General features: G+C 49.1%; 1 protein-coding gene across 3 annotated transcripts in view; it reads right to left on the reverse strand.

Annotated features, from left to right (window-relative positions):
* Positions 1 to 23935, reverse strand: part of MPP1 (MAGUK p55 scaffold protein 1) — a 170633-nt gene that overhangs the window by 66494 nt on the left and 80204 nt on the right. For all 3 annotated transcript variants that reach the window (XM_086942234.1, XM_086942236.1, XM_086942235.1), the window contains exons 2-6: positions 22458 to 22601; positions 19985 to 20063; positions 15137 to 15222; positions 12675 to 12743; positions 11406 to 11602 (exon numbers count right to left, since the gene is read on the reverse strand). In XM_086942234.1, the coding sequence (XP_086798360.1) occupies positions 11406 to 11602; positions 12675 to 12743; positions 15137 to 15222; positions 19985 to 20063; positions 22458 to 22601 (575 nt within the window). The remainder of the gene's footprint in view (positions 1 to 11405; positions 11603 to 12674; positions 12744 to 15136; positions 15223 to 19984; positions 20064 to 22457; positions 22602 to 23935) is intronic.

Consider the following 23935-nt stretch of genomic DNA (forward strand, 5'->3'; position numbering starts at 1 on the left):
GTGTTGATGTTCATGTTGTCCAAAAACACACAGTTTTACTGAAAAAGTACGAACCGTACAACAGAGTGGAGTACGGGCAGTAGAGTGTCGTAGAGTGGAGTACAGGAGATAGAGTGTCGTAGAGTGGAGCTGTTGGAGTAGTGTCAGAGTGAAGTAGGGGGAGTAGAGTCTCGTACACTGGAGTAGAAGAAGGTAGTGTTCAGAGGCGCAGAGTGTCGTAGAGTGCAGTGGTGTCGACTGTCGTAGAGTGGAATGGGGTGGAATAGGGTGGAGTGGGTTGGATTTGATTGAGGAAGAGTGGGGTGAATTAGATTGGGTGATGGGGTGGATTGGAGTGGAGCAGAGAGGGATGAAATAGAGTGGGGTAGAGTGGGGTGGATTGGAGTAGAGTAGATTGGCATGGATTGGAGTGGGGTAGATTGGAGTAGAATGGAGTAGATTGGCGTAGTTTGGAGTTTGGTGGATTGGAATAAAGTGGGGTACATTGGAGTGGGGTGGACTGAATTGGAGTGGGGTGGACTGAATTGGAGTGGGGTGGGTTGGATTGGATTGTAGTGGGGTGGATTGGATTGTAGTGGGGTGGACTGGGTTGGATTGGGATAGAGTGGGGGGTTGGATTTTAGTGGGGTGGATTGGAATGCAGTGGGATGGATTGGAATGCAGTGGGGTTGATTGGAATGCAGTGGGGTTGAATGGAATGCAGTGGGGTTGATTGGATCGGTGTGGGGTGGACCAGTGTGGGGTGGATTGGATTCATTGGGGTGGATTGGATTTGATTGGGGTGGATTTGATTGAGTGGGGTGTATTGGATTAGGACGGTGTAGATTGGATTGGAGTCATGTGGATCGGATTGCGACAAATTGGACCTGATTTGGGTGGGTTGTAGGGGTGGGGGAATGCTTCGTTCCACCAGCAGAACTGGTTACGCTGCATTACTCTTTAGCGCATGTTACTTTAACTTGGAGTTCTGGTCAAATTCTGCCATTTTCTGCTTGGTGGAATTTTTCTCTTGCAAGGCTCCAGAAAATGCGGGCTGGAAAGCAAGCTCTGGCATGCCCTATAGTGATTTTCAAACACGGGTGGTGGTGGGTGGTCGCGAGCAGCTGCGATCAGAGGGCTGCCGTCCGATTAGATTTTGCTATAGCTTTATTCGATTTTCTACTCGAGCAGGAGCAAAATCAACTCGAAAGTCCACGCACTATTGTGCAATGTCTGGTGCTGATTTCCATAGCTGCTCGCGTTACAGGTGCCCATTGGCAGAACTCTGCGGAATCTTGCAGAGTTTTTATGTAACTCAACGGAATTACTGAGAGTCAAATTCCAGGTGTTCCGTCCACCCCTAGTGGTTTGGTGTGGGGCGGATTGGATTGAGGACATTGGGTCCATTGGAGTCGGGTGGATTGAAGTCTACGGCGTGATTATGTGTTAAGTTTTATATAAAGACAATGGTTCTGTTGGGAGGTAAATCAATTTCTTTGTCTGGTACACTCGTTTACAAAAAATTATTTTGGAGTATTCCACAATGTTATTTTGGGAATAAATACGTGATTTGGAAGGAAAAAGGAAAACACACACCAGATTTTTGACTTTTCCCAGAATTTTCTTATTTTGAAAGTCAGACATTGATTGGTCAAAGCTAAAATCAGAAAATGTTTGTCCAACACATAATTGACATAGAAATATAAATAACAGATAAGGGCTCAGGTGAACAGTAGTGACAAGTGGTGAACTGACTGCGTGATGACACAATAATATATATAGACATTAGTAGATCAATCCATAATTCAAACTAAATTGTTTCAACAAATACAAATATTTTCTTCTTTGATAGTTGAAACTTGGCATTGACTGACTATGACACAACGTCGACGTTTCGACCCTATCAGGAGGTGCTGGCTTTTGTGCAACCGTTGCGGGTCTTCATCAGGACTAAAACAGGAAGGGGCACAACCTGTTAGTTTTGTAGGGATCCTGCTTCTAACTCTGTCTGAGCAGGGCGGATGTCCTAAACAATTGGTTATTCGATAATTGTATCTTCTACAATCTATGCAGTGAATTTCACCACCAGCCGGTGGCGAAATTGGGAGGGTAGGGGTTAAGTGCCGCATCACTTTCGGTAAGAGCTGCAGCCGTCAGACTCCTTCTCGATGTGGCAGAGCACTTTTCTGTTATTTATATTTCTATGTCAATTATGTGTTGGACAACCATTTTCTGATTTTACCTTTGACCAATCAATGTCTGACTATCAAAATAAGAAAATTCTGGGAAAAATCAAAAATCTGGTGTGTGTTTTCCTTTTTCCTTCAAAATCACGTATTTATTCCAAAAATACCATTGTGGAATACTCCAAAATAATTTTTTGAAAACGAGTGTTCTCCACGGCACAGGAGTTTTAAAGCAACAAAGCCGCACACTGCAACAAGTTACAATTATTTCAACTTGAGATGCAAGTCGGGCTTAATGTAACGAGTTGTTTGATACCTTGATGTGCCTACTTTGGTCGCACCGTTCAGGAGTTAGCACAACTGATGGGTCAGCGTGTAACCCTATACTCTCCAAATTGGAGAACAATTCTTTACACAGTAAAAACTGTTGTTTCACATTTTTTTACTGTCAGGACATGTCCTTCCTTTGTCATATTCTGCACTCTACCGTCAGGGCTCAGTTTGCCTGCCAGAGGGGTGACTTACACACCCATGTCCGAGGGAGTGGTTGCCTTGCCGTTGCTTTCAATGGCAAAGTCGGGATGGCAGTGCACTTTAACAAAAAGCTCATTGTGTGACGAGGGGGTGGGACCTTAGAGGGGGTGGAGCATAATGCTGAGACATACCCAAGAGGCACTTTTGCTCCTCCCTGCCCCTAAGCCTCCTCCTCCCTCCAAAAAAACAAACTTACTGAGGCAAGTGCTGATGTCAGGGGGTGTTTTCGCACACCTTAATGGGCGTCTGCAGTTCAATGCCTCGGAAAACGAGCTAGAAATCCACTATTTACAGTGATGTTCATCTCAGCTCCCATCGTGTGATATTTGCTCTTCACTGGGTGACCGTGTAATGGGAGCCGATATTGTGTGTCACACGGTGGCACATATGAGTTGGCAGATCTGCTCCAGGGTGGTACAATCAGTGCTGCAAGCCCGGGGTACCCTTCTAACTTATATGCCCTGGGTGCCAGGGTACCATTTACTAGGGACTTACAGGTAAGTTAGCCATTTCCAGTTGGGTACAGCCAATTCGTCATACAGTTTAGGGTAAGGGCACTGTGACTGAGGTCTGGTTCGAAGGCCCCAGTGCACTCTGAGTCGAAACACCAGCAGCATCAGTGGAAAAACTTGGGTGTGACCACGCAAAAAGGGGAACTTCCACTTGGACATGACCATACAAAAGAGACATTACCTTACTGGCTGTAAAGAAGAATGCCACACAAGCCAACAAATGGTACGGAGCAGGCGGGCTCCTAGTCCTTTTTGTAAACAATAGTGTCTCGCAAGGGAGATGCATGTGCTAGCGAATGCTATCTCAGGCTTGACCCTAAAAAGTACAAGGCATTAAGCCTTTTTCATCTATGCACCCAGATCTGGAACGACATCTCCATATCCATCAGGAACACTCCTTTGCTGCTCCAATTTATGAAACAGTTGAAGATTCACCTCTGTAAAGAACACTGCATCTCAAGGCATTAACCATCCATAGTCCAGCTTCCAGTCCTATTAGTCGTTGATTTTAATCTTCCCTTAAACCTTGGACAGGGCTTCACTGCCTATTAGCCAGGTTTGTGCCTCAGAAATACCACAGCATACCTGCCAAAGTGGTAGGGGTTAGAATCTCACATTAAGTGTGGCTCAGTAAATATCACTTAATGACTTCAGCGTCATAACACTGCTTTACCTTGAAAGGAGAAAAATAGAACTAGAAAAGTTAGTACTCGATTCCACATCTAAAACTAAAAGATTTTTCCTCTACTGTGACCAAGATATGACCCCCAAACCTCTCTTAACAACGTTATCCTATTGGGGGGCGTGGCTACGAGCCGAACATGGCGGATGTGTAGCGATCGAGCTCCGTCGATAGCCCGATATACTAGCTTAATTATCCTGCTTCCCTGAAGTCCCATCCACCAAACTCAGGCCCTTGGAAGCGCTGGAGGTGAGGGAGACCTAGCGAGGGCGACTACGAGTCCTGTAACACCAGCCAGGACCGTGTGCGGAGGCTGACACTGTTGCGGCTTGCACCCCCGGGCAGAGCCGCGGCCTGGATTTTCAACGCGGTCCGAGCCGACTAGAGACGACTGGCGGCGCACCGGAGGAGACTCGGAGGTGTGCAGCGCTGATCGGCTCCGCCGTCACGCCTGGAGAGCAGCGCTGCATTGTTCTGCACCTACGCAACGCAACTCGTGAGAACGGGAGTGCACACATCCCCTGGCCCAACCCCAGACTGCCACTAAAGGTGACCGGACTGGGTGTCCGCAGCGCTGCCGCCGAAAAGAACGAAACCACACACGGACCTTGAAAACCTGCCGGCAGCACTGAGGGAAGGACTGGCGCATGGACGAGAGCCGTGTGAGCCCTACGGCAACCGGGAATGCACCACAGCCGATTTGAGGTAACGCTTGTGTCTGCGCCCAGATAGTGGTGGGCGCCGCTATTTTGGTACCGCTATACCAGCCGGGTTGCAGCACTGGCAGCAAGGCGGCCTTAAAACAAGTGAATCAGGACACTGACCCTAGCGTGAACTATAGCCACCACATAATCGCCAAAGCAGCAACGGACTCGACGGTTGCGCAAAAGCAAAACGCAATCCGGAAAGGGAGTCCAGCACGCAATTACAGTCTATACACGAACGGACGGCGGCCCCTGCCTAGACTCAACGCGACCCCAGAGAGTGAGGTAAACGGCAGCTGCCTATACCAGAGAGTTTTGTCGCGATTGCGAGAAAGGGGATAAGAACGGAGTCGCTGCGCACAAGTGATGACCCTGCAGCACCGGAGAAATCCACTGGCCTCACCTGAGTCGGCCCTAGCTCTGAAATCCCTGATCTACTAGACGCGCTGATAGTGGAAGCTACCCGCACGGAATAAGAGGGAAGCCGAAGATACACAGTGCCTGCCTGAGCGCCAGGAGGGCTACCAAGACCGGCCCACCGCCACCCTGCAGACAAGATCCATGGGAAAACACAGGGCCAAAACTCAAGACCAAGGCACGAACGCGGACATGCAATCCACTGGATCGGACGATCCACTGGCCTCCTCCAACATGGAAATTATACCGCCAACGGGAAAGGGCACGCAGGATGCCAAACTGGACCTTATACTGGCTGAAATACGGGCCACGAGAGAGGCGCTGGAACTATGGATGGACAATATGGCCACTGGCCTGTCGCTACTTAGGCAGACCACAATAAACTAGCTGAGAAGGTCTCGGAACATAAGATTGCACTAGATGATCTGATACCGCAACAGACGGACCACTCCACGAAGATAGAAGGCATGGAAAAACAGATTAAAGTGCTGTGGGACAAGATGGATGATGCGGAAGGGCGGGCACGCTGCAATAACGTACGAATCCTGGGTATTCCGGAGCGTAGTGAGGGGAGAAATCCCACGCAGTTCGTGGAAGACTGGCTCAAGAAGATCGTTGGCCCGCAAGACCTAACCCCACTGTATAGTGTAGAACGTGCACACAGAATGCCTGCGAGACCGCCGAAACCAGGGGCGCCACCACGTCCATTGATAGCACGCCTACTTCACTATAAGGACCGCGACTCAGTACTACGGATGGCGAGAGAGAAGGCGCCGCTAAGGTACGAGGACAAAACTATATCGGTATATCCGGACTTCACCCCGGCAGTGCAGCGAGCCAGGTCTACATTTTTAGGAGTGAAACGCAAATTACGGGACAGAAACTTGAAATATGCCCTACTGTTCCCTGCGCGCCTTAAAATACTGTACGAAAATAAATCACACTTCTTTGACACTCCTGAGGAAGCAGCGGAATGGATGGAAGTGACTTTAACACTACCAAACACACAGGACCCGTTTGAGGAAGACCAGAGCGGCGGACCCTCATGTCAATCGGAACATCATCACCCTCAATCCAACGCAGGAGAAGAGCATGCGGAACGTTCCACAGCGAGTGGAAAGTCGACAAGGGGCCAATGTGGGAAACAGGCAAACGTGGTCCAACTGACAGGGGCAGCACTGGCAGCACACGATGCAGGAGGCGCAACTGGCTCGGTCAGCACTTCAGGCACACACACAGAGGTATCCGGCTCTGCAGACAGTTTGCAGCTTTTCCCCAAAATCACAGCGCAAATGGCAGACGATCTCTGACTGTACCCTTGGCAGACTCCGAGTGGTAAAGTATGAAACTAACACACGGGCACGTAATGGGGTGGATGGAAGCGAGGACACAACAGCTAAGGGCTCGCTGCAACACCATCGACAAGTGCCAGACAGGTGTACGTGGACTACACCCCCCACCGTATAGACATGTTCTGGTTTGATTTTTGCCCACGTTGGGCAACTTGGTTTGGACCTCAGGTCTTTTTGCTTGGGGTCCTTTACGTTAGGGAACTACATGTTTATATGGCACTCACACTAACGCACATTGTACGCATGGCCTATTTACCCAGAAGCCGGTTGGACACATACACCACGATCAGACATGGGGACCCTTAACACCTATAAAATATGCACCTGGAATGTGCGGGGAATGGAGTCCATTCACAAGAGACACAGAATATTGGCGCAGCTCAATCGGCGAGGTGTCATGGTGGCCTGCCTCCAGGAGACTCATTTGAACGATGCGGAGAGCGCGAAGCTGCTCAAGAAATGGAAGGGACAAATGTTTGCTACCTCTTACTCTGTATTCTCAAGGGGGGCAGCTATTTGGCTCAGGAACTCAGTACCCTTTAAGGTGGTGGAACAGAGAATAGATAAGGAAGGTAGATATGTCTTTGTGCGGGGACTGCTAGATGGCTCACCTGTTGTGCTTGGTAGTATGTATGCACCGAACTCCAGCCAATCAGACTTTCTAGCCAGCGTAAGCGGGGTATTGGCTGACTGGGCAGGATGCAAATGGATCATAGGCGGGGACTTTAATGCAGTATTGAATACTTCACTGGACAGGTCACATCCACCTTTACATGCCACTGAGAGCAGAAGACAGGCAGATGCGCTAGCGCAATGGGCAGAGGGTTGGGATCTGGCGGACAAATGGCGCAGCAAACACTTGCTCAACAGGGAATACACTTTTTACTCCCCGCCCCACAAATTACACACTAGAATAGACCGAGTCTTCTGCACCAAGCCCCTACTAGAAGCAATACTCACAGCAGAACATATAGGTAAGACACTCTCCGACCATAACCCAGTAGAAATAACACTGCAGTGGGGCAGGGTCCCGACACCGATACCGACCTGGCGTCTAAATGCGGAACTGCTGGAAGATACTGTCTTTAAGACGTCGCTGGCAGACACCATTACCACTTACTTTACCGTAAACACAGGCTCTGCTAGTTCCAGGCAAGTGCAATGGGATGTATTTAAGGTGTCAATTAGAGGGGAAGCAATGGCTACTCGTGTGGGCAGGAGACGTGAGGTGATCGATAACCTTCGAGAGGTAGAGGGTCGACTAGCAATATTGGAAAGTGAAGCTGCTGGTACGAACCTGCCCTTCACACCACTACAGGAGGCACATATACGCCACGCTGAACTACTAGAGGAACTGAGGTTACTGGACTATAAGGAATACACCTGCAGGCAGCACACGCAAGCAGACAGGTCGGGCCTCTACTAGCCCGGATTATACGTGACACCCCCACACACCTGCCCATACTAGAGGTTGTTGACCAGGGAGGGTCTGCGGCCACGACACAGGTAGACATTAACAATGCCTTCAGGGACTACTATGCCACATTATACGGCCCACACCGACAGCTTTCGCATACGGCATTCGAGGACTTTATGGGAGATTTGGACCTGCCGCAGCTTAATGACAGACAGAGAGATGACCTGAAACGCCATATCACGGTTGCAGAGATCCGACAGGCCATTTATGCGCTCCCGAGGATTAAAACCCCTGGGACAGATGGCCTCCCGGCAGAGTTCTACGAGACATACACTGACCTACTTGCCCCGCGCCTGCAGGTGATCTATCAAGAGGTGCTGCGAACTCAATCACTACCGCAGTCGTCCCTTCAGGCTCTGATAGTTTCCCTCCTGAAACCGGGTAGAGACGGCATGCAACTGGTTATCTACAGGCCATTATCTTTACTAAACACTGATTATAAAATAGTGAACAAGATCCTGGCGACGAGATTAGCCCAATACATCACACAACTAATATACTCTGACCAATGCAGGTTCGTACCCGGCAGGAGCACGGTTATGAACCTGCGGAGGTTCGCCCAACTCGTGCTATGCGAGCAGGCAGAGGAAGGAACGGAGGGCTGTATTTCCCTAGACCAAAAGCAGGCTTTCGACTCCCTTAGATGGGATTTTATGTTTGCAACATTTGCAAAATTTGGGATACCGCTCGGATATATCGTATGGGTCAGATTGTTGTACACCCACCCAACGGCAAGGGTTCGTATGAACAGGTGCATATCAGAGAACCTGAACATTGCAAGAGGTACCAGACAGGGCTGCCCGCTGTCCCCGCTCTTGTTTATTCTAGCACTTGAGCCATTGCTCTGTAAACTTCGGAAATTGGCACCTCACAAGGGTATTCAAAGAGACGGGGCAGTCCATGTGGTGTCTGCATACGCAGATGATGTCATTCTGTTCCTGCGAGATCTGAGAGGTGACCTAGACCCCATACCCAGAATATTTGAGGAATTCTGTACGCTGTCGGGCCTCACCATTAGTGAGCCTAAATCATACGGATACTGTTTCAGCACCACTGGTGCGTCCACCCCATTGACCTTTGCACCACATAATTTTCAGATGGCAGAGACAACCTTGCGTTACCTAGGGATACAGGTATATAGAGGAGCTGGGGGCATGATAAACGGCAACCTGGGTAGATCAATGATAGCACTGAAATCACAAATACAATTTTGGACAACACTATCGGTAGCGGGCAGAGTGGCTATCTCCAAGATGGTTGTACTTCCTCGCCTTATCTACTACTTTACGAGCCTACCTTTTATGATCCCGGCTGCATTGTTTAGGACGCTGGATACGACCCTAACGGAACTAATATGGGGCCCAGGACGGAGGCGTATCAGTTTCGCCAAACTGCAGCTTACCTCGGAGACCGGCGGTATGGGAGTGCCGGACTTCCGGGCATACAACTATGCCTGCCAACTACAATGGCTTGCCTACTAGCTGGCGGGTCGAAATCTGCATGAAATCGGCATGTCAGAAGAGGACTGGTCAAGGGGGTGAGTTCATACACTGCTACTACCCCGTTCGGAGATTCCAATGGCGACATATCCATTACTCCGACTTGCAATAACCTATTGGAGGAAGGCGGTGAAATACACGACACCGACAACCTCATACACCCCCACAATCCCACTCCTAGGTTTTCCACTGGGGACAGGACTATTGTCAAACCACACACTCACTGCGTGGCACGATACAGGAGTGACACAAGTCGGGGACCTATTTGCGGATGGCCACATGATGTCCTTTGAGGACTTCCGCACCACACATCATACCCCGGGAGAACTGTTTCTCCTGCACACTGGTGTGCGTCAGTACGTAGTAAGGACGTGGGCACAAAATGGGGGCGAACCACCTACTAACCCACTGTTGACAATGCAATATCTTATGGGAACGGGCAGCCACCTAACTAAATGGATTACAAATGGTATTAGAACAGGAAAGGCGACATCACTACTGCCACTAAGGACGAAATGGGAGGGAGACATTGGTAGACCGCTACGGGACAAGGAGTGGGAGCGCATCCTAAAATTTCCGAAGAAAGTGACAAGAAACCCGAAATTTAAGTTCATACAACTGATGGTTTTACATAGGGCATATCTTACACCTCACCGCCTACATGCTATGTTTCCTAACACGGCTGACAATTGCGGATGACGCAAGGATATTACATATGTTGTGGGACTGTCCAAAATTAGGCTACTACTGGAACACAATACATGAGACACTGGTTAAGGTGGCTCCATCCAAGCCGATAGATACCATAGAATATGCCATATTAGGACTGGGGCCGGTGGAGAGCAAGAGAAGTGTGGCTACTCGATTCACTGATATGGCCTTGTTGCTGGCAAAACGCACAATGAGGTGGAAATCACCCAAACCACCCGACCCGGAGTTATGGAGGGCGGAGGTGATGCTCTGGGGTAAAGCAGAGGGTGAGCACTACACCGCGAAGAGCGCAAGGGACTCAGGAAAACCCCAATTTCCTTAGATTGGTATACTACTTTGGGGGCATTTGAAACTGGAGGGATCACCGGGTCCGATTCGTCGTCAGCTGACGATTGAGATGGGAATGTAGAGCCGGCGTTACCCCACCCCGAAATGTACAGACACGTTTCTAGGTGCAGCAATTCAGAACCTTATGCAATTATAGCGTATATAACCCCTGTACGATTCTGATTGAGTCAGACAATGTTGTAGGCTGAGATGGGTAAAGCCATGTTTCAAGAAATTTTAATGCAATAGCTTATGAGTGCCGGGAGGGGGAGGGAAGGGAGGTGGGATGTTTTCAGGGTGTTGTTTAAATGAAAATAAAATTGAAAATGCCTAATTGTTTATTATGAGACTATAGATGTATGTACATATCAATATACCGGACTCTCAGGTATGTTTGAGGACTTTCTTCTACAAGATACTCATTCTTGTGCAAGGGATACAGTTGATGGAGTCTGAACTAAGAGCTTGTGCTTGGCCACCTCTAGCCAACTCAATGGATTGAACTCTCAACTGTTTAATTTCCGTCACGCAAAAACAAAGGTTACTACAGAAATTTTCAAGTCCCAGAAACCACTAACCATCAACTCAATCTCATCCCAGTGAAGCTATTGGTAAAGATCAGTGATCCGGTGCGGACAGGTGTCAAGTCTTGATCTCCGGTTAGGACATTTTGCCAGACGCAGGAGTCCCCATCACCCCTTCTGCGGCAGCGACTTTAACACAATCCGGTTCTGGAGTGCCTCACAGAATGTTGCATCTTAGAGTGCCTCGAGGCATAGACACCGAGGTAAGAACACATTCCACTGGTTCTCCACAATCCCCTCTCAGTGGCTGGCATGTATTGGCTCTCAATCTAGGTTCCAACGTGTCACTGAGGAAACCCTTCTCTCTTGTCTGTTCTTGACGTTTTTTGGACTGAGCGTAGTACTGTTGTTAAGGACCTCCAGCCGCTACATAATATTACCCAGTACCCCCCCCCCAGCCCCACACACACAAACATTCACAGCCGCCATCTTGGAACATACCACTCTTGCAGCTCAGGAGAGGGGAGCAGGCCTGCTTTCTCTGTCGCAGAACCTTCCACGCGGCCCTGCCACCAGTTGGAGTCGTCTTTGTTGATGATCTGGATAATGTCCCCCGTCTTGAACTTCAGCCCGGCCTCCTTGCAGGGGATGAGGCTGTCCTGCAGGGGGTCGTAGTTGAACTGGGCTCTCATGTACATCTGGAAAGAGGGAGACACACATGATAGGAAACAGTAAACAGTAAAGATGGAAAGCATTGGTCACATGCTGCACCCCAGCCCTTCTACTCTGGGAAACAAGAAGACCCCTCATTCTCATGTGGTTTACTCTAGACATCAGATCCCGTCCGTGGTACATAAAGACACACGCCCGGCTCGCCAGTCGAACAGCTTCCGCCCTGTTCTCTACTCCGAAACATCAGGAAAAGCCAACAAACACTCAGGAAAGAGCCTGGACCAGGCCAGAGCCTGAAGGCTCTCAACTGTTCATCAGCAAACCTCAGCAGGTTTCCAAAGACCAGGTGGGTGCATGGAAACATCATGCCAACAGTGACCGCCAAAGCTGTAGGGACAGGTGCCAGCAGCCTTCACTGCATTCAGACCCAACATCTGGAGAGTTCAAAAGTGGTGCACTCCAACAAGGTGAAAGCCAGGGAGGGACACTGACCAATCATATGGAAAGATGGGGAGAGCAAACTAAAGGAGGACAGAAACAAGAACCAGGAGGGCTGAAAGAAAGGGACTCCACAGCCTGGTTTACACAGCTAGTACCAAGCAACCAGAGTTGATGTGCTGAGCTGCGTCAATGGTGAGCAAAACATATCAACTATTCGTATCAATCACCCGTGTCAATGACCCCAGTGCATTTTGGACCAAGATCCTCGCTCTTCAGGGTGATGCCTCCAAGACAGAAGTCTACGTGATCCCAGGAGTGCGGACAGGGGGCACTGACACGTGTGGACCGTGTGAAGGTTTATTATGGAGTCAATAGTCATGATCTTACAATACTGAAGTCAAGATTACACGGTTACACGGCTCCAATTATTCAACTGAAGCAAGTTATTGAAAACGATTCACAAATTGGGAATTCAAAAACTGGAAACTCATTCTGTTAACAATGGGTTTTTTTACATTTAAAAGCGCAAGCACCTAAATAAAGGCGGCTTTCTGATGGCTTGTGCACCGTAGGAGTATTCCCATCATTCAGAATAGCTGTGTTTGGACAGCCGTGGGAAGCCACACACACCGGATGCCCAAAGAGGGGAGTCCGTACCTGTAGAGGCGGCAGACGGCTCTGCTGATTGGGGGCCACCTTGAGCGACACTGTCCCTTTGGCCTCCTTCTGCAAGACAAAATGAAGACAAGATTAGAGTCACAACTCCCCGGCCAGCGACTACCGGCTGCACGTCGCTGGCACAGATGCTTCTGTGACCAGCTCTTCTTGTTATCAAGGGGTCCTGCTGGCTTGCCCCGTCTTCAGTGGACCTTCCAGAGGGCCCTGTCTGTGGCCCCTGTCGCTTATTCCTATGCGAGAACACTTCCGTGGCATCCGCTCTTCTAAGGGTAAGTGGTGCGGGGAGTTGGTTGTCTTCCCGTGTGAGTGTGTGGTAAGCGTTGAGGGGAGTTGGTTGTCTTCTCGTGTGAGTGTGTGGTAAGCGTTGAGGGGAGTTGGTTGTCTTCTCGTGTGAGTGTGTGTTAAGCGTTGAGGGGAGTTGGTTGTCTTCTCGTGTGAGTGTGTGTTAAGCGTTGAGGGGAGTTGGTTGTCTTCCCGTGTGAGTGTGTGGTAAGCGTTGAGGGGAGTTGGTTGTCTTCTCGTGTGAGTGTGTGTTAAGCGTTGAGGGGAGTTGGTTGTCTTCCCGTGAGAGTGTGTGGTAAGCGTTGAGGGGAGTTGGTTGTCTTCTCGTGTGAGTGTGTGTTAAGCGTTGAGGGGAGTTGGTTGTCTTCCCGTGTGAGTGTGTGGTAAGCGTTGAGGGGAGTTGGTTGTCTTCTCGTGTGAGTGTGTGTTAAGCTTTGAGGGGAGTTGGTTGTCTTCCCGTGTGAGTGTGTGGTAAGCGTTGAGGGGAGTTGGTTGTCTTCTCGTGTGAGTGTGTGTTAAGCGTTGAGGGGAGTTGGTTGTCTTCCCGTGTGAGTGTGTGGTAAGCGTTGAGGGGAGTTGGTTGTCTTCTCGTGTGAGTGTGTGTTAAGCGTTGAGGGGAGTTGGTTGTCTTCCCGTGTGAGTGTGTGGTAAGCGTTGAGGGGAGTTGGTTGTCTTCTCGTGTGAGTGTGTGTTAAGCGTTGAGGGGAGTTGGTTGTCTTCCCGTGTGAGTGTGTGGTAAGCGTTGAGGGGAGTTGGTTGTCTTCTCGTGTGAGTGTGTGGTAAGCGTTGAGGGGAGTTGGTTCTCTTCTCAATTGAGTGTGCTAGGAGCAGTGTGTGGAGTTGCTTGTCTTCCCTGTGGGTGTGTGGTGAGTAGTGAAGGCAGCTGCTTCTGTGCCCTAGTGGGTGAACAGTGAGGGTTTTTTTGTGCTTAGCGAGTGTGGCACCAGGAAGGGCAGGTGTCATTGAAGACCATGTGTGTGTGTCTGCATCACACGGTGGTTCCCCTGCATCCTCTACAATTGCATCAACCCTCCTCTCCTCGCTTTCTGGGTCACTGCTCTGAAGGTGTTCATGTCTGGTGGACCTACAGGGTCCCAAGAAAAGGCCTCACAGAGTGGGTATGGCTTTCATCTTCCTACTCGCCCCTACAAAAGACACCACTCACATACCAAAGACCACTGCAGGCATCACGCCTGTCTGCACTTAACACGTGTGACCAATGAGTGGGTGCATGAAGTGTGGCCCTGAATGGTTGCATGGAGTGTGACAATGAGTGTGATGTAAGGAGTGTGGCCACTGAGTGGGCGCATGGAGTGTGGCCCTGAGTGGTTGCAAGGAGTATGGCCCTTAGTGGGTGCATGGAGCGTGGCCCTGAGTGGGCGCATGGAGTGTGGCCCTGAGTGGGCGCATGGAGTGTGGCCCTGAGTGGGCGCATGGAGTGTGGCCCTGAGTGGGCGTATGGAGTGTGGCCCTGAGCGGGCGCATGGAGTGTGGCCCTGAGTGGGCGCATGGAGTGTGGCCCTGAGTGGTTGCAAGGAGTATGGCCCTTAGTGGGTGCATGGAGTGTGGCCCTGAGTGGGCACATGGAGTGTGGCCCTGAGTGGGGGCATGGAGTGTGGCCCTGAGTGGGCGCATGGAGTGTGGCCCTGATTGTAATGCAAGGAGTGTGGCCCAGAGTGGGTGCAAGGAGTGTGGCCCTTAGTGGGTGCATGGAGTGTGGCCCTGAGTGGGTGCATGGAGTGTGGCCCTTAGTGGGTGCATGGAGTGTGGCCCTTAGTGGGTGCATGGAGTGTGGCCCTGAGTGGGTGCATGGAGTGTGGCCCTGAGTGGGTGCATGGAGTGTGGGGGTAAGGGCCATGGGGGCTTCATTTGTGGAGCATGGGAAGGCAGGAACAAAGGGAGGTGGAGACATGGACTTGGAGTAGGATGGATGGACAAGGATCAGAGGAGAGTAAGGGGCGTGTGTGAGTGAGGAGGGTAGAGTTTCACATGTGGAACATGGAAAGCTATGGTAGAATGGTGGAGGACACATGGACATGAGAGAGGATAAATAGAGGGGAGTAAGGGGTGGGGTGGATGCTACTTTCGTGTGTGGAGTGAGGGTACGCAGTGTGAGTATGGACTGTGGAGAGTGTGGGCACAAACAGGATGCTACCTACCAGCATCTTCTGGAGCTGGTCCACAGAGTGGCTGGTGACACTTGCCCCGTTGATCTCCAGGATCTCATCCCCAACATGGAGTGAACCTGCAGTGGAGAGGAGCGGGGAACACAAATCACAGGTTAGACATAACACACGTCACGGGTTTGACATAACACACATAACAGGTTAGACATAACACACGTCACGGGTTAGACATAACACACGTCACTGGTTAGACATAACACACTTCACAGGTTAGACATAACACACGTTACAGGTTAGACATCACATAAATCACAGGTTAGACATAACACGTCACAGGTTAGACATAACACACGTCACGGGTTAGACATAACACACGTCACAGGTTAGACATAACACACGTCACAGGTTAGACATCACATAAATCACAGGTCAGACATAACACGTCACAGGTTAGACATAACACACGACACGGGTTAGACATAACACATCACGGGTTAGACATAACACACGTCACAGGTTAGACATAATACACGTCACGGGTTAGACATAACACACGTCACGGGTTTGACATAACACACATCACAGGTTAGACATAACACACGTCACGGGTTAGACATAACACACGTCACTGGTTAGACATAACACACTTCACAGGTTAGACATAACACACGTCACAGGTTAGACATCACATAAATCACAGGTTAGACATAACACGTCTCAGGTTAGACATAACACACGTCATGGGTTAGACATAACACACGTCACAGGTTAGACATAACACACGTCACAGGTTAGACATCACATAAATCACAGGTCAGACATAACACGTCACAGGTTAGACATAACACACATCACGGGTTAGACATAACTTAATTCACAGATTTGATACAATACACGTCACAGGTCAGACATAACACACGTCACAGGTCAGAAATAACATAATTCACAAGTCAGACATAAGACAAATCACAGGTTAGACATAAGACAAGTCACAGGATAGACATAACATAATTCACAGGTTAGGCATAAGACACGTCAAAGTTTTGGCATAACGTAAATCACAGGTTAGGAATGTTAGATTACAGACTGTAGCTTGAGTAGCGCTGTCACTGCCGCATGTTGATACAACACACAATATCAGAGGGGGTTATAACTTTTAGGCCACCTCTCTCTCCATCTTAGCTAAACATATTATGGTGACAATCTGATAAAATGTGTTCACGATCAATACCAAATATGTTTGAGGAGAGTGAGTGAATGTATGACGTTACAACACATACTTTTACAACGCATTTTTTACAGCGCAACATCCATTACAATGCATTCCATTACAACGCATGCCATTACAACAAATTTTTTAAAACACTACCTTTACAACGCATTCCATTACCATGCATACTAACTTTACAACGCATACCATTACAACGCATACCATTACATTGCATATATGGTAAGTATTGGATAGTGTAGGGGTAAAAATTACTATTCTAACTCCAGGGGGTGCAACAGAAGGGTAAGTGTTGGATAGTGTAGGGGGTAAAAATTACTATTCTAACTCCAGGGGGTGCAACAGTAGGGTAAGTGTTGGATAGAGTAGGGGGTAAAAATTACTATTCTAACTCCAGGGGGTGCAACAGAAGGGTAAGTGTTGGATAGTGTAGGGGTAAAATTACTATTCTAACTCCTGGGGGTGCAACAGTAGGGTAAGTATTTGATAGTGTAGGGGTAAAAATTACTAATCTAACTCCAGGGGGTGCAACAGTAGGGTAAGTGTTGAATAGTGTAACTATGCGTTGTAATGGCATGCATTGTAATGCATACCTATGGGCCTAAAGGCCCATAGGAATGCATGGGGAGTCATTCCTTATTTGCGATTAGCAATTTGCTAATCGCAAATAAGGATGCGATTTCAAGGGTGCCAGGGGTGTCCAAAGGACACCCTGTAGCACCCCTGAAATGTAAATGTAGACTGATGTTGCGCACACACATGTCCAAAGGACATGTGTGTGTGTAACATACAACTTAAAAAAATGCACTAAAGTGCATTTTTCAAAGTTTTCACTATTTACCACGAAGTCAGACTTCGCGGTAAATAGCGGCCAAAAATAGCGATCATAGGGCAAAGGGCCAGATTCTCAGAATCTGGTCCTTTGCGAGCCCATTTTTCAATGATGAATCTGGCTGTTAAACCTGTAACTCCCCCCTTATATCCTGTAGAGCTGCCGGACAGACCTTGGTCCAAACTTGCAGTGGATTTTATTGGACCTTTTGGTGTTCTGCCTGGTAGATGCAAATATGCCATAGTTCTGGTGGACTACTACAGCAAGTGGCGGAAGGTGGGCTTTGTCATAGAACCAAACACAAATGCGGTTACTTATTTTTTTCAACAAAATATTTCGAATATAAAATGTAAAGTGAGCATGTATTATGTTTGCTGTGATGGGTGCGTGTTTGCGATTGACAAACAATGTGTGCTGTTTTTATTCAGTGTTCAGCTAATGACCCTATGAGCTTCTGCCTGCCTTAATATAACAGACGTCAGCCATAAAACTCCCTTTTGGTCCACACGGATGAATCGAGCAGGTCATCACTTTATAAAACTCTACCACACTGCCCGGCTCAGTTTGCTCCTCACACTATTTTTTCCTGCAGTCAACTCCACAATGGAATTGCCCACTGGTAGAGCTCCTCACGTGAAACTTAATTCATCAGCTAAGCGGGGCTCTCTTGACGGGGTGTCCACCCGCAGTGTACCCCAACCTATGTAAAGGCTTTTGCCATTCCTCTGCATGCTGTGAAAAGCTGTGTGACTGCCCTGAGTGTCTTTTCTGCTCTGCCCTAAACACATGTTCGCTCCAGAAAACTCCACAATCTGTGGGGAAGCATGACCCCTGGGTGACCTCTGTCCATTGAGACACTCTTCATCCTCCAGTCAGCTGGGCCTTGTGCAGATCTTCTTGGTACCAGGTAGGCCCCTGCTGTCAGACGAGTCCACATCCTCCTGCAGGTGGTGAAGTTCTACACCTGTCCTGAGGTAACATCATCAAGACCTACGGACTGGTAACAACGCAGAAGGGTTCCCACTCCTGGGGAGATGTATTTTCCAGCACAGGGTTCAGGATTCCTCGCTGTCCAGATGATCTACCAACGCTCACCCAATGATCCATCCTGGATTCTCTTGGGGTACCCAATGTAGGCCGCCGCAGCCAGCCAGCCAACGATCCGCTTTATTTAAATATCCCAACACGCCTCCAGATCCAGCCATGGTGTCCAGTTTACCTAGTCAGTCTGGTCTGAGCTGATCTTGGTTTGAGGATTGCAGGTCAGACCAAGCTTGTTTCAATTCCCTGAAAGACCACAAACTACAGAGAAAGGCGGTGCAAGTCTGGGCTTCACTCAGGCCTGAGGACATCTACTCTAAAACATTTCTGAATGCTGTGCTAAGGTTCCACAGAGGGACCTCTGGCGCGGTAGGTGAAATTATTCTTCTAAAACCTTCCATAAGAGCCTTTTAAGCAGAAAAGCATGTTCTCTATTCAGCATATATGCAGCAATTGTTGCAAAATATAGGCGTCTGGAGGTAAATGCTAACCATGATTCTTAAAGGTGAAGGAAATGACAAACAGTGTCTTTGACTGTGGGTTTTAGAGGATCTAAACACCTAGGGTTATAACAGTGGAACCTCTGTACTGTACACGAGAACAAAGATATCTGGAAATCGGTGCCAGGAGAACAGTAACTGGAAGCAGCAAGGGAGAAAACACTGATATTTGGAACCTGGGGTGCGAGGGAGGACCCAGAAACCTGGACGCTGACGATAAGTAAACAAATTCAAACACTGGAGAATGAACAGGCATCAGTGGGACAGAAACACCCCCCTGGACAACTGTGATGGGAAAAACGCGTACACTCGGAAGATTTGAAAGTTTGCAAAACTCCTTTTGACCCCAAAACCTACCACTGAAGTAATAAGGCTCTCACCAGTTACGGTCACTGGCAATGTTTAGGGCGCAGTTCAATGGCTACCGAAGTCAAGTTAGCAGTGTGCAGTTGGGACACAGTTCGGTTTCGGGGATACCCGACTCCTGCAGGTATCACCGATGAATACTCCATCTTGCAACCCTTGGGTCACTGGTTTTATATCAAATTCAATAATCCGGCTTATTGGCCTTGCTATAAACAATTTATTCATAACTTTTAGACATCACTTTCACAGCAGTAGCTCACTTAAGATCCTGAAGAAGGCCACAACACTCTCTGGGTCACTGGCTGAAACATGTCGGTCTAAGCGAAGTACGATTGGATCTAATGGCGCCTATTGTACCTTTCATCCTAGCACAAGGTAGCCAGAATAATAGTATGTGGTAAACCTTGTAGCTAGTTTTATTTCACTAGCACTGCGCTCCTCGCTACACTTTGTTAGCTCACATTGGGTTTTAGTAATACCCCTCTCTCATACATAAAACATCCCTGAGCTCCTCCTTCACAACGAGGGGGAAGAAGCCCACACCATGCCCCGGCTTCATGGTGCGAGGAGGAGTCCCAATGATGAAGCGAGCCACCTCTGGTGGGTGAGGGAAACCGACCTTTAAAGGGACGCCTTCTTTGTAGTCAGCCTCTTTTGTCTTTTTCTCCCTCTTCATAGACCTGAGGGCTTGTGTGTGTTTTGTTATTATAGCCGGGGAGTACACCCTGACTGGTGTTTAAATCTCCTAGGCCCCCCTTTTTGTGTGTACATCAGTACCCTCCCACCTGGGCGTACAGACGGTCTCCTTACCTTGTCTGTGGCTCTGTGCCCTCCCACCTGGGTGCACAGACGGTCTCCTTACCTTGTCTGTGGATCTGTGCCCTCTCACCTTGGCGCACAGACGGTCTCCTTACCTTGTCTGTGGATCATGCCTCCATGCAGGATGCGTCCAACGATGCAGCTCTGCTTTGAATTCAGTTTCAACGTGATGCCCTGCAGGAGAGATGAGGGAGGAGGGTCAGTACATGAAGGGATAGCAACACATGAGGCACCGTGCACACACACACGCGACGGGCAGTGTGCACACCTGCGGTGGATGGCCACGGGCTGGAATTTTACTGCTGATCTGCAGTGCGGGGATTGGACAGGGAGTCTGGTGGGACACAGAAGACCCAGCACTGAGGCCCAACGTGAGAGGCAGAAGCAGCAGGTAAGTTTAACTTTTTTTAAATTAATATTATTATTATAGTCCCTCGTCCCCCAATCTCGTGCCCCATCCCATGCTCTACCCGCACTCCCTCCGCCCGCCCACCACTTTTTGTATGTGATGGCCGCCACTGCTCTCTCCCCTCTTATTGTGTCGCTTCTGGTCTCCGAAGCAACAGATACAGAGCTCTGTTTGGTCTGCAATCAACAAACCCACCTTGACCAGTCCAAACTGGTCTGACCTTCGACTCTTGGCTTCAGAGCCTGAGAGAACTTGGAAAACAGGAAAATTAACTACTCTGGGATATTAAATTTGCAGAGAAGCCCTAACAAATGTCCAATTCCCAGCTAGAACTGGTGTAGCCAGTGACTTCAGCCGATGCTCAAGTCTTGTAGATGGTCACTCCACGGGCATAACTCGACTGCGACCAGTAGATCGAAAGACACCGGCCCCTAAACTTTAGGTACAGTTGAGCTTCCGCAATATAACTGTCGAACTGCTGCACCTGTTGCATTGAAAGAAATTACAACCAGTGGGTATCTTACATTTGGCCAGTGTCCTAAGCGGATGCCAGCCAGGGAATGGATGCCAGGGTCACAGCGACTTTCTCACCGTATATTCTGATAAGAATAGTTGACTGTGTCGGCAGGGGGTCCTTCTTACTTGGACATAGGGATTTTGGGGGGAAAATTTTATTTTTATTTGATATTGGAAAGTCAGCAGCTAAGCTGTCCATATGGCCTGTGTTCTGCTCCTCAGGTCGTCCGCCATGACATTTTCCAAAAACATTCTTAAAATATTATAATTTGCCACATAACGTGAAAGTGTTTTTGGCCAAGTCATAGCACTGTATAGTTCCAAGCTACCTTCAGGGATTGGATGGTTCGAACTTTCAGTAATGTGAGAGCTATTGCATTGCAAATCAATCGCGGCACCCGCGCTTTAGCTTTAAATATCTTACGGTAAAGTGCAGGTGCCGCAATTGCTACAAAAGTAAAGAATTTGAAAAAATATATATTTTTCTATTCCTTTACTTTTGAAGCTATCGTGGCATAAGCACTTTAGCTTAAGGTGTTTACATCTAACGCCTGGGTGCAGTTATTGCTACAAAACTAAACAAAATAGAAAACAAATGGTGGTTGCACACGTTTTATATTATTTATTTAGTTTCTTACAATGACGGCACGTCCCCCTGTAGCTTTAAACATCTTAAGCTATTTAATGCATGGTGGCTGCAATGGCTTTGAAAGTAAAGAAATAGGAAAACATGCATGCGGATGCCTTTTTTCTATTTCTTCCCGTTTGAAGCAATCACATCACCAGCGCTTTAGCTTAAGATATTAAAAGCTAAAACGGGGCATGCCGCCATTGTAAGAAAAGTAAGGAAGCATAAAATAATGAGTGTGGCCGAGTGTCGAGCTGCAAATATCAAAAGAAAAGCGTGGCCGCCATTATTGGAGCTGAGGCATGCCACACGGGTTAAATTAATACATTTAAAAAATAGGGATTAAACAAAAAAGTGCTCGAGGCTGTAATTAAAACATTCCGAGTAACAACACATGTAACAGGGGCATCCCTCATGGGAGGTTACAACAAGAGAAAAGGAGGTACTAAGGAGGGACTACCAAGCCTATTGACCAATGAAAAGCCACCACTTACAAAGGACAGTAACAAGAGCCAATTAAAACAAATAGGTGGAAACTGGCAGAGTTTCATGCCCATATCCAGAATACATCATGTCTCGAAGAGACAGTGCAAGTGCCGCCTAGGCGAGATTTAAAACCATGGAGTAGGGCAGAAAAACACCCAAGGCAGGAAAGCACAGCTTGAAGGCAGGAAAGCACAGCTTCTACAAGCAACACAGAGGACTTAAATCACAAGTTGTATATCTGTGGGAGAAGCAAGGTGAAACATTCACTACAGAAGAGTGCACATCTGTGAAAGCATGAGTGGAAGTGCACACACTTGTGTAACGAGTAACAAGAGGCCCTTCACTAGAGCTGGTGTGCACTCCAGTGTGAAGAGCACAGTGGGAACAGCTAGCATACCCTAGTGTGCATGTCTCATGGCTCACTCACACCTCCCACTACAAACGCCTACAATCCTGGACACTCTCCTGAAGTCCTGCTTACTTATGAACCGCATTCTTTGAGTGGAGAGTTGAAAACCCCTGTACTCACCATTGGTTCTTCTGAGACCCTCTCAAACTGCACCAGCCGCATCCTGCGCACGTCGCGGCCATTCATGACGATTGGGCCATCCGCGGAGGCCGACCCATTGACGTAGAAGTCCTCCGTCACCATGCTGCTGGGATACGTGATACTCTGCAAAGAGAAAGCAATGGGAGTCACCATCAGAGGCCTTTTGACTACTCTTCACTCCTGGCCTCCTGTGTCCTGCTGCAACTACCCCATTCAAATCCTGCCTGTTTTACTGGTTTGATAAAGTGACGATTGGCATGGAACAGTAGCATCGAGGCGCTAACAGAGAAACAATCAGAAAACATACAATTGAAACAAAAATCAAGGTCTGAAGGGCAAGGTGTACATTACTTCTTAAGTGGCAATGAAAAGGGGTCTCCAAGATGCAGCTCGCGAGCCAACCACAGCTCCCCACCGGTCAGCAAAGAGCGGGGGGCTGTGGAGTCCAGCAGAGTGCTTGTTTTAGAGGGTCTGGAGGAGAGAGGGATTGTCTCCTGCTTAATGCAGGAGGTTGCACCACTGACCTTCAGACATCTTTAGTGGTAGTGAGCTAAACCACCTACAGCAGCCCAGAGCTGGTTACCCATAGTGTGACCAACACCATGGCGCCATCAGCATGACCAACACCATGGCGCCATCGGCATGACCAACACCATGGCGCCATCGGCATGACCAACACCATGCGCCATCGGCATGACCAACACCATGGCGCCATCAGCATGACCAACACCATGGCGCCATCGGCATGACCAACACCATGGCGCCATCGGCATGACCAACACCATGGCGCCATCGGCATGACCGACACCATGGCGCCATCGGCATGACCGACACCATGGCGCCATCGGCATGACCAACACCATGCGCCATCGGCATGACCAACACCATGGCGCCATCTGCATGACCGACACCATGGCGCCTTCAGCATGACCGACACCATGGCGCCATCGGCATGACCGACACCATGGCGCCATCAGCATGACCAACACCATGGCGCCATCAGCATGACCGACACCATGGCGCCATCAGCATGACCGACACCATGGCGCCATCGGCATGACCGACACCATGGCGCCATCAGCATGACCGACACCATGGCGCCATCAGCATGACCGACACCATGGCGCCATCGGCATGACCGACACCATGGCGCCATCGGCATGACCGACACCATGGCGCCATCGGCATGACCGACACCATGGCGCCATCGGCATGACCAACACCATGCGCCATCGGCATGACCAACACCATGGCGCCATCAGCATGACCGACACCATGGCGCCATCAGCATGACCGACACCATGGCGCCATCAGCATGACCGACACCATGGCGCCATCGGCATGACCGACACCATGGCGCCATCAGCATGACCAACACCATGGCGCCATCGGCATGACCAACACCATGCGCCATCGGCATGACCAACACCATGGCGCCATCAGCATGACCGACACCA

This window comes from Lissotriton vulgaris, chromosome 10, assembly GCF_964263255.1.
Source record: "Lissotriton vulgaris chromosome 10, aLisVul1.2, whole genome shotgun sequence".
Lineage (NCBI taxonomy): Eukaryota > Metazoa > Chordata > Amphibia > Caudata > Salamandridae > Lissotriton > Lissotriton vulgaris.